Genomic DNA, 17982 nt, shown 5'->3' with positions numbered 1-17982 from the left:
GTGGAGGTGGGCGTGGGAGGGTGAGGGAAGGACAGGGAGACATATTCCTCCATAGCCTGATCAGTTACCAAGCGCAGAGGTGGAGAGAGAAACTCTTGTGTCCCTCGCTACGTGTACAAGAGTGCATGAAGGAGGCAAAGGCAGGCGGACGCGCTCACCGGACCCTTAATCCAGAGGGAAGGGCTGGTCCCGCAGCACCTCCCCATGTGAGCTCCTGTGTCTCTCATGTCTTCTAGACTTTGGAAGTCTAGTGCCTCCAGACTTTGGTTTGGGTTGCTCTCCTTGCTCGGAATGTCTTTTCCCTCCTCTCTGACTCTCTACTTATCTTTCAAGCCTCAGGCATCTGCTACTTTAGGTCGACTCCCTCCCTTTGTCTATTACTGGCCCCAACACGCTCACTCTGTGAGGTGCCATAGCAACTGCACTTGTATCTGCTCATGTGTTTGTCTTTTCTAACAACTTGCAGGCTTATTCATCTTTATTTCATTCCTAGATTGTTTGGCTTTTAACAGTCAATAAATGTTTATTAAATACACAAATTGAGTGGAGGTTTAAGATGCAAGTAAGCTGAAAGCTAACCTTGCGAAACCCTAGTCCAGTCTTATGACTACAGCCGCCTCCGGGCATTTAACTTCTCTATTCATTGTTTCTGGCTGTGCGGGTGCCATTTGCCTAAGGGCCGGGATCAGGCTGAACAATTACAAAGAGATTTTTTAATGTTATGCTAATATTAGCCAGCATATATTCAGTGATTACAATGTCCCAGGTGCTGTTCTAAGCATGCTGCATATATTAATCATTTAATTCTCACAACAATTCTGTAACATAATCATCTCTGTTTGACAGATGAGGAAATTGAGACCTAAAGAGTTGAAGTGAAATACCAAGGACATACAGCAAGTTGAAGATCTGGCTCCAGAATTCATACTCCCAATTGCTATGCCTCTCAGTGAGAAAGACAGACATGGCTGAACCTTAATAACCTCAGGCTGATTCTGAGTTTGAAAGGTGGACCTGGGTCACAGTGAAGAGTACATACTGCTTTCTGTTTCTTTATCTGTCATCCCATCATTTAATTAGGCTCATCTTCACCTTGCACAAAACTCTTATACATACACACCCTGGCCACCACCACCACCTCTTCACAAGTATTTTTATTTTACCCTTTTCTGAATGAACAGGGTTCCCGCTGTAAGCTGGCTGGAATAACGCCAGTGATTTATGCAGGCCTGATGGAATGCAGTTGCTCGGACTATAAAAGTAGATGGCACATAAATTCGTGCAGCCTGGAAGGGACAGAGCTAAACTATTGCTTTTCTTTCCACAACAAATCTCTAAAGGGAGGACTGTCTCCTCTAAGCTCTTCAGTTCGTAGGAAAAGTAGATCCTTTGGGGAAAACTTAGTTCTTATGCTGGGAGGTAGGGTAGTCTCCTCTGAAGTTTGCTGGAGTCTCTGTTGGAGCCACAGAGTAGCCACGGCTGAGCTCTGGGCTCATTACACAGTGAAGCCAAAGCAAAAAGGAAGAACTTTTCCAAAAAGCTGTGAAACCTAATTACATTCTGTTGAAAGATCATAAAATGAAAGAGGGACTTATGAATATAGGTATCTCAAAAAATGCTAAGGCTTCCCAGGGTGGCTACATGAACACCCATATTTTGCAGATCTTAAAAATCAACTGAGCCTGCATATTTTTAAAGAACTCCGTGGAGATTTTGAACACTTTGACATATTTTCACATGCAGATATTTCCATAACTACTGTCAGGAAAAAAGGGAAGATATTTATACAGTAGTTATGGTAGCAAAGCATTTAGACTGAAATATCTATATGGTTTTTATTTCAGGGACACAGGATCCCGAAATAGACTTTATTGGAGAGAGAGGGAAAATAGGTTTTTTTTCTGTAGATGTCTTTAGGAATGGAAGATGCATCTTATAGTTTTACTAGGAGTTCAGCTTGGAGGTGAAGTAACTAAAGTTTTAATAAGCAGTATGCATTCTGTGAAGATTAGTTTGAATTTAATGATTGTGACCAAAATGGCCAAAAGCAACAAGAGTCAGAAAACAAGTGGCCCCCAAAGGCTTAAAAAAAAAAATTAAGATTTAGCCCTGGCTGGTGTGGCTCAGTGGATTGAGCAGAGTCTGCAAACTAAGGGGTCACCAGTTCAATTCCGAGTAAGGGCACATGCCTGGGTTGCAGGTCAGGTTCCCAGTGGGGGGGGGGGTGAGAGGCAACCACACATTGATGTTTCTCTCCCTTCCCCTCTAAAAAAATAAATATTAAAATAAAAAGATTCAACTTGCCCAAGTGAAAAATATCAAGTAGTTATTCTTTTGGCAACTTCAAGTGGGAATAAAAAACAAGCAAACAATGGATGTGGGTGAACCTTTCACTTCCCATCACGGCTCCTCCTGGTAAGTGTTGCAGTTCTGGGTGATTCCGTGCTTCTCCTTTATTGTCACTTTCATAAGACTGTGTGTGTGTGTGCACGTGTGTGAAATGTGTATTTCATTATGACCATACATGACATTAACATTTCAAAGTAAAATTGACAGGTAAAAAGATGTTTATTGACACTGACCAAAACACGTACAAGTGTATCTGAAGAACAGGCAGAAAATGTTTTCTGGTTTGTTTCTCACACAGAGACACATACTACTCTGAAGACAGAAGGCGCCAGCTTTCCGTTGTGGAAAATCACACAACTGGCAGCAAGCTTTGCTGAGGGAGCAGATTTTGTCCTTGAAGAACTGCAGGGCAGAGATGCCTGTCGTGAGTGGTCGTGGGTGCTCCCAGGCCTGGCAGAGGCAGGGCCAGATGAAAGAAGTGAGGGCACTACTGCAGTTTCACTATTTACATCGGAATCGACTGTGCTGGGGCCTTGCCTCTGTGCTCTCCTGAAGGATGTGGCTTGAAAAAAACCCAGCATTAAGACTAAGAACGTGAACCTGCAAAGCATGCGGCTCAGGTCAAAGAGCCCAGCTGGGTCCGTGGTAGTGGCCTCCTGCTCAGAACAGTGCCCAGACAGTGCACACTGGTTGCACGGTGATTCACTTGGCGACTGTGACCCATGACCCCAGGAGCAACCCTTTGATGTTCCGAAGAGGAACTAGTGAGAACTGACCAAGGAAAGACCTCTCCCACTTCCTCCTCTGCCTGCGGGGCACTGACGCCACTCTCCACAACCAGCTGCTGGGATCATGAAAGTCTGCCCATCCTGAATATCACTCTTTTCATTCAAATTGCTTCATCCGGGTCTTAAAAAGCATTTCAAAAAACCAGATGACTCAGTAGAAAATGCAATATAGAATTTTAGTCTAGAGTCATAACTTTGAAAACATTTCTGCTTATTTAATTTCTCCTCAAGAAATCTGAAATTAGGTGTGGTAAGTTAACAATTATACAAACAGAGCTGCTTTCAATAATTTAATTATTAGACTCATGCCCCAAAGGGGAACTTGCATGAAATATTAACTATTACTCTTAAAGCAATTTGGACACCGTCACACACACATCAGGAAAGGAAGAAGAGAAATCTCCCCCCAAAACACCAGTGTTCTGTTTTGTTTGGGAAAATGACAACACATTTAGAGGTAAACAATATTTTCTTCGGCTCCATCTCCGTTTTCCCCATTTTGTCTGGTCACTGTCTGTAGATTTAGCTTTGCTTCTGCTGTAAACGTCTGCAGCTCAGGGCCTTGTGGATTCAAGTCGGGAGGAGTCGGGAGCTCAGTCTCAGAGGTGTCCGGATCTGCAACAGACAGACAGCACAGGTCACAGGGGGGTCAGCTGGAGACCCGCAAGGCAGGTGAGCCATGACTCAGTGAGCCGTGAAGAGGCTGGTGAGTCCAGTGAGAAAGAAACAAAATAGGTACCAAATGATTTAGTCAATGTCATTAAGATATATTTGGTTGTCTGTGCAAATGTCTTCTGCAGTTAAAAATAACCTTTGTAAAGCAGTCCTAGGGAACTGTCAAATAAACAGACCTATCTCCATTTGTGGGCTGTGAAAACACTGCTGCTTCAGAGAAAGTGGTACCATTTATTTTTTAAAGGAGTTCAAAATCTTAGAAATACAGTATATACTCTAGCTACACGCAGTCAACTATATTTTCATCTGCATAGCACCTTCTCTCAAATATCTCAAAGTCAGGAATTAACCTCAAGACAAATAACGTATCTGGGATGTCGCTGATGTGGGTAAGGGATGGGGAGAAAGGAACCTAAGGATGGAGCCCCTTCAGCCTCCCCATCATGCAAATCTGTTAACACTACACAAATCACTTAGCAAGAATAGCCAGATTCCTAGAGAAAATTGCTCCAATGTCAACTATGACTAGGTTTTTTTCTTGTTACCTAGCAACAGCAGGGTACTGTCTATTCTTTTTTCCTTCTGGTAAAACCCTCTAATATACAGTTTAAAGGGGAGGCAAAAGGGGGCAGTTGATATGAAGAAAAGAAAGGCTCTCGCTGCAAACCATTTTCTCTGCACTTGTTCCGCTGACCACCCTCCCTGCGGCTTGGCTACATGGCGAGATGGCCAACAGCCAGCCCCAGCGGGAGCGGACTGCGGGGTACGCGTGGAAACACAGGTGCAGAGGACTGCTAACACGCAGGCCCACCTGCTCTTTTTTCCAGTCATTAACAAGAAGTCATTATAATCCCTGCCACATTTTATTCAAAGCCTCCCTTATTTAGATGGATACGCATAACCGCTGACATTCTAATGACAAAAAAACGCTTGTGACTTTCGCCCTCCGGACAAGGATCTTTGGTTGTCAGAGAAAGCAGGAAGCGAGGCCTGGCAGAAATGATGAGAAGCAAAATGTCCTCACAAGGGTCTGTCTCAGGAGATACGGTGCCCTTTGCTACACCTCCTTCTATCACTTCTTCCCATAGGAGGCCGGGCCAATGGGAGAGGGGCAGCCGGGGCCACAGAAGTAGACCAGGTCACCTGGAGGGGCTGACCTGTGTCCCTGAGCCGAGGAGGGCCCCTGGGAGAGGGGACGGAAAGAGGAGGTGGCAAGGAGAGGCTGCGCTCCGCGGCGCAGCTCCAAGGTCAGGTCGCCCACGACTCCAGGTGCCAGTGGGGCACAAAACCTCCTGTTTCCGTTGGGCTGACCTGACTTTACTGACCTCAGTTCCAAAGCCTGCACCTCACAGACTGGGAACTGCCTCACTACAGAACGCGCATCCACTGAAGGTGCCTCTCACCACCCCCGTGAGTAGCCTGCCTTCTCCGGGACTGTTCCAGGGCTTGCTGCCCTCATTTAATCAGGTAAACACAAAACCCCCAGGCCATGACCTCACTATCAGAGCAATATAAATCAACCCAGAATGTTCTACGTCCTATTTCACCACATTCGGAGACAGAGTATGCCTGTGTGGTCACAACACGCTTCCACAATTTCAACTCCTTTCCCCGGCCACTGAATGAAGAAGGCCATTTCACCTCTAAAAACAAATATTTCTAGTTAAACTACTGATGTTAAATATTACACAATTGAAAAAAAGAAAACACACAAACCTCAAAGTTTCCATCTAGCTGACGCCGGCAGGTTGGGGGAGAGTTCACCTAGGACTAAATGCTGCCTCCCAGCCAGCAGAAAGTCCAGCCAGGGCACCAGCAATACTACCCGGAGAGTGAACAATCACCCACAGAATGCGGCCGTTGGGAGGTGATTACTGACAAACGTGACAAGGCCAGGCACCGTGGAAGCCTTTAATCCATGTCAGTTTCCTTCCTCTGGCTTTGAAACCTTTAGCAAAGAATCTAAAGTACTGGTGTGTCTAGGTATCTGGGAAGTCCCCTTAACGGTTTCAAGAAAAGACTTGTTCAAAAAGAGCCAAAGAATCAAACATATATCAGAAAGAATTCTTTTATCTGAAGTTAAATTGTAGGCCCTGATTCAGGAAGATAGAAAGCCAAGAATGAATGGGGGGGTAGGGTAATTTATGGGTGCATGCGTGTGTTGTAAGGGGGTATGTGAGTTTAAGCTGAATTTTCTCAAATAAGAATAAAAATACATCTGTAGGCAAGAGCTGGAAGGACCCCAGAGTCGACGGCCCCCGTTGCAGCCCCAGATGTCTGAGTAGGGGTGGCTGTGGCGTGTCACCTGAGGGGAACTCAATTTCCTTCTCTGTGTCCCTTCTTGGTTTCTACCTGAACCATTAAGGCAAGGTCAGACAGCCTGTCTTTGAAATTAAAACCCATTCCGTGATTTCTGATTTTATTACTTCGCTTCAACCCCCAAAGAACTCCAGCACAGCAATTGTATATTTCTCAAGGTCAGCCACCTTTTTCCACACTTTTTACCCCAGGGAGTTGAGTCATTACACAGAACCCTAAGCTCAAAAACCATTTGTTAAAATAAAACCTCACCAATTCAGAAAGCAGGATTCTTGGGGAATAAAGTTAACCATCCAATATGATTTGTGATCAAAATGCCTGCAATCTGCTGGACACCGAAATAGAATACCTAATTTTTAAAATAGCAAATAAATATTAATGCAATCATAATTTGGCCAACTAAAAACCAAATGCTAATAAAATGAAACAGAACTTCAAAGTATAGAGAACTTTTCAATCGAGTGTCTCAGTACAACTTTCCCTCTTAGTTGACACAAAAGGGACAGGAAACCATCTGGAGATGCGGCAGGTGAGCGCTGCCGTCCTTCAAACAAAGACAAACAAAATGAAACACAGAAAAGCCCAAATCCTGGTTAAACCGAGTGGAGAGGCAGGATCTCGATGCAGGGGTTTTTTAATTTTTTCTAGTTACCTGAACTTTTATTCATATCCTAAAACTTCATCCTTTGTGAGAAATTTCCCAACTCAGACCACTGTGCAGTCCAAGTCTTCCGAACCCTCTCGCACTGGGAGGCCGAGGCAGTTCCCTAGAACCTCCCCGTTTTCAGCCCCTCCTTGCAACCTTTTCGTTGACATTTGCATTTGCCATTTTTGCACTTTCCTCTGCTCGCCAATTCCTGGAACATCAAACTGTCAGGGGAGTGAGCCCAGGGTCTGGGATGACACACAACCCTGGACAGTGGTCCCTGAAAAGCTGACACCAGCAGGAGGTAACGCTGGCCTCCCTTCATCGGCTGGCTGCCACCCTTACTCACCGGAACCAACTGAATCATTGGTTATTTTCAAGACCAGATGCTAAACTCAAAGTGTAAGATGCCACCATGTGCCATGTTAAAAATGAACAAAGTGCCTCCTAAACTGAGGGGTGAATGAAGTCTTTTAAACCACAAGGTAAAACGTAAACTTGGGCGACTCACTTCCCTTCCTCGGGCTTCGGTTCATGGGGGATCCGCCTGGAATCCGCATGCAGGCCTCTCAAGCGTCTTCTATAGCTCGAGAATTTCTCCATCTGTGTTTGGCTCAGTGCCTCACCGAATAACATTCAAGAGGTGCAACAAATGCATGCATTTTTCAACTGCTTTTTACTTATTTGTCAAGAAGTTCACATTTATTGCCTTCAGTTGCATTTAAAATGTTTTTAGAGTAATTTCCAGACACATGCCCCATCCGTCTACCTTCACCCATCTGAGTGGAGCCTGTGTGCGACCCCAAGGGCAGGACTTGTAAAGCTACCTCATGAGCGGAAGTCCGCTGCCCAGACCTGCACTTGATCTTTCCTCTATGAACAGCCTCCTTCAGGGTAACCTGTCATAAAGAACAGGTTTGTGACAAGTCAGAAAGGGTTGTCTATCATTTAAAAATATTTCATTAATGCAGTCTTTGCCTTAGTCTGCACTGTTTGAACAGAAAAGCATTTTAAATCATGATAACTTTTAAGCAAAAGCTTTACTGAAATTTAAAAGCTCCAGTATAATCTTCATTATGAAAATCAACTCCCAAGGTCTGAATTGAGCTCCACAGTGGGTCCAGGGACCAGGCACCCAGCAGCCCAGTGCAACCAAAAGTATGTTGAGGGCACCGTTGAGATTGTGGGTGATGCCTCATTCAGCCACCTCTTATCCTGTTCCCTTCTCCTCAACAAAACTCACAAAACAGAGGTTCGTGCCTGCTGGGTCTTGGCTCTGTTCTCGTTTATTTTAATGAAGCATACGGACTTATGCTCATTACTGTATCCCCTGCGCATGTTCCTAAAATCCAAATTCACACTCTCCTAAAATAACCCTACCTCCAAAAAATTTTGTTATTAACGTTCCAAGCCTGCAAAATAAGTGTATTCCCTATTTAATGATGGATTCATGCTTATACTGTGAAACACGTTAAAAATCGTTTCCTGATGGCATAACTGGCAATCACTGTTTTTCCTCGGGAGCATTAATGCACAGCATTTTCCTTCTAATGGAAAACACTTATTGTAGAAGGCTTGCGGTGTCCTCAGAGCAGAAGAAAATTGGTCTCTGTCACTCGTTTTGCTCAACTTCATTTTCCACAGTGAGCCCCAAAGAGGATGAGAGCCTGTGGCACAAAACCCACTCTGAGGCTGATGCCTCGGCCCGTGACCCGGATGAGGGCTACGGTTGCCTTCACAGTCCCTCATGTACCAATGTTACACCTGGAGCAAACTAGCCAAACTGTGCTCTGGTGTGTGTGTGTGTGGGGCACACATGTGTGTGGTGTGCATGTGTAAGTTTGCAGTATAAGAAAGAAAACTATTAGTTTTTAAGCTGTGACTTATTAGAGGTGCACTTTCTTTTATCAGTAACGTGCTCAGAATAACCTATGTTGGTTGCACAGGTAATGCTGACCAGAAACACAGCAACTGAAGCAGTCGGCACAATGAAGATGCGATTACATTAACACAAGACACACCAGGACACGCCAACTCTCTGCTGTATGAAACACTGATTTGCTCTCACATTCTTCTTTCTCCCCCGAGGGCACCAGTGGTAGGGAGTCACACCCTTAACATCAGCAGGCTCCATGGGAGGGTGGGACCGTTGCTTCTACCTTTCCCCTCTTTGTTGAGATATATTTCAAAAACTGTGTTTCTCTTTATTTTTAAAGAAGTGTGTTTCCCTAAACAGGATGCTTCCGTGGCAGTACTAATAAAAGAACACTGCGGTCAAGCGAGTTGAGGAAACGCCAGGTAGATCAAGTTTCTTTACTGACAGAGCCCTCAGGACTTGAACAGACCCACCTGCGCTACGAACGGCAGAGGGAAAACAGCACGTGCCATTTCCCAGACTCAGCAAGATGTTCTCACCGTGTGCCTGGCCGTGCCGGGTTCCACGCAGCACACTTCGGGGAACACTGCCCTAGAGAACGAGAAACCTCTGACAGACTGAGAATCAGACAATAAATGACCAAGACGCCAGAATAAACATGGGTGGGAAGCTGGAAGTAGGTGAGGTTTCCCAAATTCAGAAACCCCTCACTCTGTATATAATGTGTATAGTGGACCCAGGCAATCATCAGCGATGGCTGCTGAAAGCATCAGAAGCGCCGATGGCAAACTTTGTAATCGGAAACTTTGTAACCATCTGAACCCACAGACCAACCTTAGTAACACAAAAAGAGAAGCAGACACGGTAAGCCTCCTAAAGGGACACAAATAGGAAATAGACAATATACACAATACAGGGGATAGACAACAGCATCTATGAGATTTTTTTCTCACATCAAAAAATAAGGCCTGTGTCTAGTCAAACAGCAAAACCCAGAACTGAAAAGACATTTACTGAAAAGAACTGAAAATTGTTTACTGAAAAGACATTTTTCAGTAAATAATGTTCCCTGAAAACAAAAAAGTATTTTAAATAAACAACCCAGTTTTTTCAACAAATGGTCAGATTTTTTAAAAAGGACAGGAGAACTTTAGATGAAAAGAGACTTAAGAGATACACAAACCAAATGCGATATATGAAATTATTTGGATCCCAATTCAAACAAACCTAGGGGGGGAAATTGAGACAATCAGAGAAATTAATGCATTGATGGTATGATTTTAGGTAAAAATTGCTTATTTTTAGGTGTAATAATGATCCTGTGTTGATGTTAAAAAAATAGTCCAAATCTTTCAGAGGAAAATGCTAAGACATTTTTGGATGAGATGACAGACATCCTGGACCTGCTTTAAGACAACACAGCCTGCGAGAGGAGAGAGAAAAGGGCAGCGATGAACTAGAACTGACTGTGTGTTGGTGTCAGGCCTAGAGTTCATTAACCGATCCTCTCTGGTTTTGTACATGTTTGAAATGTTCCATGATACATTTTTTAAAGTCCACAGTTGGACTATGACGTTATAAAGGGCTCTCTGTTATCACTGCAGCATAACTTCTACGTGTCTGACACAAATGGAGCAGTGAGGCAATGACCTGGAGGCCTGCTCTGCATGCTGAGTGTGTTTACATCGATTTTAATGCAGCCGCATGACGTGTCATTGGCAAGTGCCGTGTATGGGTTTATGTCTATCTGGAAGAACACACCATTTGTACGAACCTATTCCATAAAACAGATGAGGTTCATTTGAGTTGATAGCTACCCATAAAGACTGATGCAGATTCAGGTAGGGTCTTTGCTCTCGTCTAGAAAAATAAATCTAACATCTCCCATGTGACATATAATCCAGACAGGATCTCATTTTATACCCTGAGTGCATCTGAGCACGGTAATGAATTAAATAAGATTCTCTTGGAATTTGGATTCCTGTTCTTTAGCCTTTTGAGTTTACTTGAAACTAAAATGTAACATTTAAGAAACAGGAAGTAAAAGTAGTATGTCTAGTCCAACAACATCAAAGTAAATTTCAGTTTGTAGTAGTAGTAGGTGTCAATATGTATTGTCAAAAGGATGAATGAACTAGTGAATACCTGATTCAAAAATTCCATCTACTCTAATTGCAGTACCGGAAATCGCCAATTTGAAATTCTCATGTTTAGCAAGTACCTTAAAATATTTAGTCTAATTCCTGTCTTCTCAGAAGAATTAAACAGCAAATCAAGATAGGATTGCTTCGGAGGGCTTATCTTCTTAAGCCACTGACATCATTTGCCCCTTACTCTTGACTCAAACTTTCAGTTCACTCCTTACACCAACCCCCAAGGGAAGGTGACTCTGGAATGTGAAAGAGCCCAAGCCGACACAGAGACCAGCCGGACCTGCAAGCAAAGCACAACTTGAACACATGGGGACCCGAAGAACACTTCTGAAACACAACCGCTATCCTCAAAGAGGTTATTTAAAAGATATTGCAGCCACAAAACAAAAGCAAGGTTCCATAAAATAGAAACTATAAGAGAATAAGGTATATCACTAGGAAATGAAAAATATGCTAGCTGAAGTCTTTAAATCATTGCAATAGTAGGAGGTCAAAGATAAGAAAATCTCCCAGAAAGTAGAACAAAAACATTTAAAAAAACCCTGAAATAAAAGGGAAAAAAAAACCCAAAGCAAAGATCAGAGGCTGCAAGAGAACCAACTTATACCCAGAAAAAGTTTCAGTAAGATAAAACCAAAGAGAAGCAATTGTTCGAGAAAAAGAAAATTTCCCAGAAACAAAAGAAATGTATCTCTAGATTGAAAGAGCCTAATGAATAGCCTGTAAAAATGATTTTAACAAAAGGCCACATTATTAAGCCATATTATAAAATCTACCCAGAGAGGGTTGAAAAGATCATTCCAAATGCTCGCACAAAGTAGGAACAGGTTACGAAGGGTTAGGAATCAGAGTGGCAACAGACATCTCAACAGCAACCTTGGGAAGTGGAAAAATCAACTCTTTCAAAATTCTGAAGAAAAGTAAGTTTTATCTAGAATTCTAGGCCAGATATACTATAAAAACCAAGTGTAAAAGTAGCAAAACTAAATAAATGAAATGAAAAAGACATTTCAATGAATTTGGAAGACAATGTGCTCTCATCACACCTTTTCTTAGGGAATCCGCAGATATGCCCCACCAAATAAAGAAATACGCCGTTGTAGAGAAAGAGTGGGATAGCGGACACGGGGTCCCACACAGGAGGGAGGTGAAGAGATGCTGTGGGTGGGGCAGGGCAGGGGCAGCGGCGACAGCTACCGGGCAGGCCTGAGGAGCAACAAGGGCACAGGGAAACGGGAGCACGGAGGACGGTGACATGGAAATTCCTAAGAAGGAAAAGGAAGCTGATGTGTTTCATGTGTGAAATATTGATCAGTTATTGAGCAAGGTACAGGAGCTTTGGAGGAAAACACAGAGGGAGATAGGAACAACGTAAGCAAATGAAAAGTCAGGCAGGTGGTTAAAGTCTCCAAATGACAGAACAGATCAGTCAACAACATTATTTTAAGTAACTTCTGCCCATGCAACTGATTTTCCTCCACCTTGAAAATGCCCAGCTCTTAACACGTTTCCCCCCAATCTTGAAGTTTCCACATGTAACTTGTAAATATGATTTCTCAGAAAACTACTTCTCAAAGTACAAAATATACTGAGCCCATTCAAAAAGGATCAATGTGTCTATATAATTAAGAGTGAACACTTTTGAAATTCCAAAATCTGCTGGTAGAAAAAACCTTTATGAACAGGCAATTCACAGAAGAGGAAACCTAAAGAGCCAATAAAAACAAAAAGGTACTAAATCTCACTGGAAATTGGTGAAGTACAAATTGAAAGAATGAGTTACTATTTCATACCCATAAATTGGCAAAAGCATGGCAGTACTCATGCTGGGCAGTATATGAAGGAACTGGAACTCTCGTACTCGTACACAGCTGCTGACGGTGGTATTACACACCTTCAGACAGAAATCAGTGATACCCAGCAACACCGAAGGCATCCCTACCGCTTCTAGGTGGCACAGTCTAAACGAACTCTCACTCATGGGCACAAGGAGATGTGAATAAAAGGATGTTTACCGGGAATCACTTTTAAGAGAAACAGAATTGGAAACATCTTAATTGCTCATTTAGTAGGGTAATGAATATGCTACTGTTTATCCATATAATGGAATAGTACACAGCAGTTCAAAACAAACTATTCATATTGCATGTATGAATATGCACAGTGGGTGGAAAAACAAGTTGCAAAAGACATACACACACCCATATATACCATACATATATAAGGAGAGTGTGAGGGAGGGAGGGAGGGAGGGAGGAGAGCACTGGAGGGGCGGGGAAGAAATGAAGGAGGAGGGCAAGGGGAGGGCAGAAGGGAGAGGGGAACAGGAGGTGGGAGAACAGGGATGGGCTATGTCAGTGTTAAAAATAAAACGCAGATTATTTATGGATACATATATATGTAGTGATAGCATAAAACACTGGAAATTATATATATCACTTATAGAATATTGGCTAACTCTAAATAGAAAAAAGATAAGTGAATAAACTTCATAAGCATAACATGTCTTTTTTAAAAAGGCAGAGCCATCTAAAGCAAATATGGCAGGATGTTAACATTTGTTAGATGCGTGCCTAATACACAGTTTCTATACTTTTCTGTAAGTTTGCAATTGTTCACAATTAAACTTTTATATTAAAAATGCATTAAAATACACAGTACCCAGTTGCAATCTGTGGTCTTTATTTGGATCTTGACTCAAGAAAAATAAGCCAAACTGGAAAAGGTACACACATATTTACAAAACAATTGAAAATTTAAATACTGATTATATGTTGATATTATAGAATTTCTGTTCATGTTTTCCCTTGGTGTGATAATAGTTTAAAAATAGAGCCTTACCTTTTAGAGATACATACTGAAACGTTATGGATCAATAAATATTTACACATCACTTTCAGATATTGCTTCAAAATGGGGAGGAAGGAATCTCACTAAAATAAGACTGGCCTAAGTCCCTCAGTTTTTGAAGTTGGGTGGTTGTTATACTTCTCTGTTGAGTTTCGTACATGTCTGAAATTGTCCATAATACATTCAGGTAGACAAAAATATACCAAGTTCAATTTTTAGATCGAATCAAGTTAAAATACTCAAATCTTGGAGTCCCCGGCAAAAATCAGGGACAGCTTTTAGGAGTGAGCTGTGTAAAGTGACATGCAAGTCTCTAGCTGCCAGGGTGGGGCAGTATTTTCACAGCACTGAATTACTCTGAAGGCTGTAGCGACCAGGGACTTCCAAGTACCGAGCCAATGAAGTGGGCTTTCTGGAAGCTGCCTGCAGCATGACCCTACCTGCCCTCACTGAAAGAGTTATGCCTCTCATTTTGCTGAGGAAAAAAAAAACTGAATTCATTTCTCTGCCAGGTGAATAATGCAGGAAGTCAACCTAGGAATTTTAATACTGCATTTAGCTCTTACTGGTTCAGTAGAGGGAAACGCAGCTGTTCAAATTCTTAAGCATACACAATCCAGTGTTTTTCTCTAAACCAGAAGGCAGCAAGCAATTAGACCAAACACACCCAAGCTAATTAGTTCTACCTACTCTTAATAATTATATTACCAGACTTTTAAAAAAAGGCATGCAATTTTTGAAAGGTCTCCAAAGGAGGGTATTTTTCTCTTGATCACCTAAAGAACTATGAGATGTCACAGAACTTACATGCCTTTTCTGTTCTGAGAAGTTGATAGTTACAGTTTTCAGAGCAACATAAAACCCTTTTTCAAAATGAGACATTATTTTTGTAATTCTTATTTGTTTAAAATAGCATTTGCCAAGAAACCAAAGCCTGAAATATCTTTTCCAACTGCATCCTTGAGTTTCTGTCACTTGAAAATGATTACAATTTTTAAAGTACAACATAACATACAGAAAATATCTTGTTGAATGCAGACTTTCACACCCTTGGCATTCTTACATTTGTGTTTGTTATCAGAGTAAAGATACTTTGTTCTATTTCTGAAAATTAGATTTAAAATAAGTTTTTTAAAATAAATTATACAATTAAAGAAGTAGGCACTTTGCAGAGCAGAGGCAAAATTAGGACTTTACCAAAAGAGTGATCGAAAGGTAGCATATGTATCACATGATAAAATGCTCTATTCCTTGGAGGCCTCTCTCCCAGTCTGAAATCGTCTCCTGCATATACATGTCCTATAAATCTCCTCCACTTATAAATATTTGTAAATATTTGTGCTTTCTGACACATGACCTATGACTCACACTGCAGCCTAAATAAGCTTGCTAATTTCACCTTAATTATTTACCAGCAGACAGAACCCCAAGTTGGCACCATATCCTCCTCCTTTCACACAAACCTCTTTCTTCTGTCCATGACTCTTCTCAAGAAGGAGCCACAGTGTTACCACAGAATTTGACTTTTCTTTAGTGGAATCAGCCACCCCCCCCCCAAAAAAAAAGGATCATGAACAGCAGGCTCAGCTACTCCCTTAGTGACTAGCAGCCCCCATTGTGTCCAGATCACCGAGGGCCACAGAGCACGCTTCCCTGAAAGGGCCCGTTCCCTCCTAGAGTAGGAAGGTGTGAACTCAGATCACTGCCATAAAGACAGGACGTCCTGCTCAATGGCTAGTGAATACTACCCACAGATGGACACCACGTCAGCGACCCTCCAGAAGGAGAGCTTCCAGATGTGGTGGCCAGGACAGACTTCAGAGAGACAACATCTGAACTGAGCCTTGAAAGCTGACCAGGATGTTTCCACAGATGGCCTCCTGTGCAGATATTCCAGGTGGAGTGCTTTCTCCACTCTTGCAAGGGGAGAAAATGCTACACTGTAGGGGAAAAAAAGTTGTCAAGTTTGGCTGGAATATAAGTGAAGGTGAATAAAGGGGGGTGGGTGCTGGAAAAGTAGGCTGCGGAGGGTCTAGAGTGGGAGTGTTGGGAGTTTTAACTCTAGGGATTAAGCTTGGCTGCCACCGATGACCAGGACCCTTCTATGGTCCCCTATCCATCTATGCACTTGGCTTCACCTGCATACATTGCTGCAGGGAAACAAGAGATCCAGTTCCAGGAGCAGGGGGAAGGGAGTTGGCTGCATGGCCCCTGATTTTTGCCTGCCTGGAATGAGGCCATATTTAGCCAATTAAGTTTTCATCCCTTTGATGGATAAGGCCTTCATGCTTTGTCAATTAGTAGAAGGCATGTCAAATGAAACTGGTTTGAGCTTCTTACCCACTCGTTCTTCAATAAGCGCTGAGGGCCCAGTGTGCACCCTGTCCTGGGCTGGACTCCAGAGACACCAAGCTGAGCGAGATCTCGTCCCAGCACCCAGGAAGTTTACAGTCTCTACGATCACTTCAAAAACTGTTTCAGTGTCTTAAAAGTTGAGCAGGTACCTGTTCTAGGAGCTATTCTACTCCTAGGTATTCAACCAAGAAAAATGAAAACATAATTCACAAAAAGCATATACAAGAATGATCCCAGCAGCTTTATCCAAAATAACAAAACACTAGAAATAAGCCAGGTGTCCGTCAAAAGAAGAATGGATGAGTAAATGGTAACTACGTCAACGGAAAATTATTCAGCAGTATAACAGGGAACCAACTGTGGATTCCTGCAGCAGCATAGATGGATCTCCGTAACAACAAGCGGAGTGGAAGAAAACGAGCTGCACGCAGAAGGCACAGCGTCTGATTCCGCTCCGTTCCAGAGTCAGCGATAGGAACCCGAGGTGATGGAAAGCAGATGAGGATTTGCTTCTTGGGGCGGGGGTCGGTGGGAGAGAGGTATGAGGGGGCTTTCTGGATGGAAACATTCTGTGCCTTCATATTTTTTCCATAAAAACTGAATAACAGAGTTAATCGCTAAGCATTTCACTGTATGCAAAATACATCTCAATCAACAAGCTATATAAAGCATCTTGGAGTCTAAAGAGGGAAAAAGTGACAAAGTAAGGTGGAAAGTATAGTAAGAGGGTCTACAGGGCACTTCAAGGTCACACACATGAGAGGCTCCTAACCCAGACTGAAAGGGTCTGGGTAGAGTCTGGAAGAAAGTGACCTGGAGCTGAGTCCTGAAAGATGAGTGAGGGTTAACCAGGCTGGGAATGAAGGATGGAGGAGAGAATATTCCCAACAGAGGAAACATACATACAAAGGGTAGGGGACCTGCCCTTCTGCATGACTGAGGGAACTCCATATGCCTGGACCACAGGGTAAGAATAGATGGAATAATATGAGACTGAGGCTAAGAGATTAAAGGCCAGAGATGTCCTCCAGGCCCAACACATAACCTCCTGTGCTTCCTCAGAGGTGACTGACTTTAGTACGTGGCACGTTTGAATGAACCCAAAAAAGCTGACCCAGACAAGCCTTAATAGGATGGACATGAACTTTGTCCACAGGCCCAGATATGGGACTGGGGACTAAAAAAAGCTCTATCTTAAATCCATCATGTTGAATTTTGTTTTCAAAAGACAGCCCAAATGATAAATTGTGTTTGGATATGTGATTGGATTTGAACTGTTCCCAAGGGACAAAAAAATGTATTTGAAGGGTGTGCCATAGGGAAGAATTTATTTCCACATCTACTTACATCAGTGTCTCCTCTAGTGCACTGCCAGATGCTGGGCCAGAGACGAGGATGCTGTGATTAAGTCGGTTTGGGAAGTGCTACTTCTGGGAGTCACGGAACACGTGAGCTCAACTGAAACACTGAAAAAGTTGTGCATTCCCCAGACCTCCATTTCTCCATACTGATGGGAACTTTTTATCATGTAGAACCTAGTAAGAGGCAGGAGAGTTGTGGAACATATTTTTGAGATGTGCCTTCTCAGATAATACCCCAAAAAGAGTGAGTTTCTCAGGTGACCAGAGCAAACATTATGGGAGCAGTCCAGGGGCCCAAGGGACCCCACACACTTCCTCCTGATCTACCCCTTCCTTAACATCAGCTACAGGAGTAACGGTGATAACAACTACGTCTACAGAGTACTTCCAAAGTTCTAAATAGTTTATGTTTTGTCTTATATAATTTTCCTACCACCTACCACATAGGTACTATTGGAAGTCCAATTTCATGGATGAGAAAACAAACTCACCAAGGAAGTTTGAACGCTTGTTTAAAATCCCATAGGTAATAAATGGTGGAGCTGGAATACGACCCCACACATAATTTCTGAGCCTTGTATGCTAACCGCTGTGCCCACTGACCTTCTCC

At 42.8% G+C, this 17982-nt stretch overlaps 1 protein-coding gene across 4 annotated transcripts in view; it reads right to left on the bottom strand.

The window, feature by feature from the left end:
* Positions 1-2549: 2549 nt before the first annotated feature.
* ARHGEF28 (Rho guanine nucleotide exchange factor 28) overlaps positions 2550-17982 on the bottom strand; it is a 274573-nt gene continuing 259140 nt past the window's right edge. For all 4 annotated transcript variants that reach the window (XM_037157034.2, XM_037157035.2, XM_053657369.1 and 1 more), the window contains one exon: positions 2550-3752. In XM_037157034.2, the coding sequence (XP_037012929.2) occupies positions 3589-3752 (164 nt within the window). In that variant the 3' untranslated portion in view covers positions 2550-3588. The remainder of the gene's footprint in view (positions 3753-17982) is intronic.

Source organism: Artibeus jamaicensis, unplaced genomic scaffold (assembly GCF_021234435.1).
Source record: "Artibeus jamaicensis isolate MK-2021 breed Jamaican fruit bat unplaced genomic scaffold, CSHL_Jam_final scaffold_369, whole genome shotgun sequence".
Taxonomy (NCBI): Eukaryota; Metazoa; Chordata; class Mammalia; order Chiroptera; family Phyllostomidae; genus Artibeus; species Artibeus jamaicensis.
The sequence above is the reverse complement of the archived record's forward strand: the minus strand, read 5'-3'. Positions and strand labels throughout refer to the sequence as shown.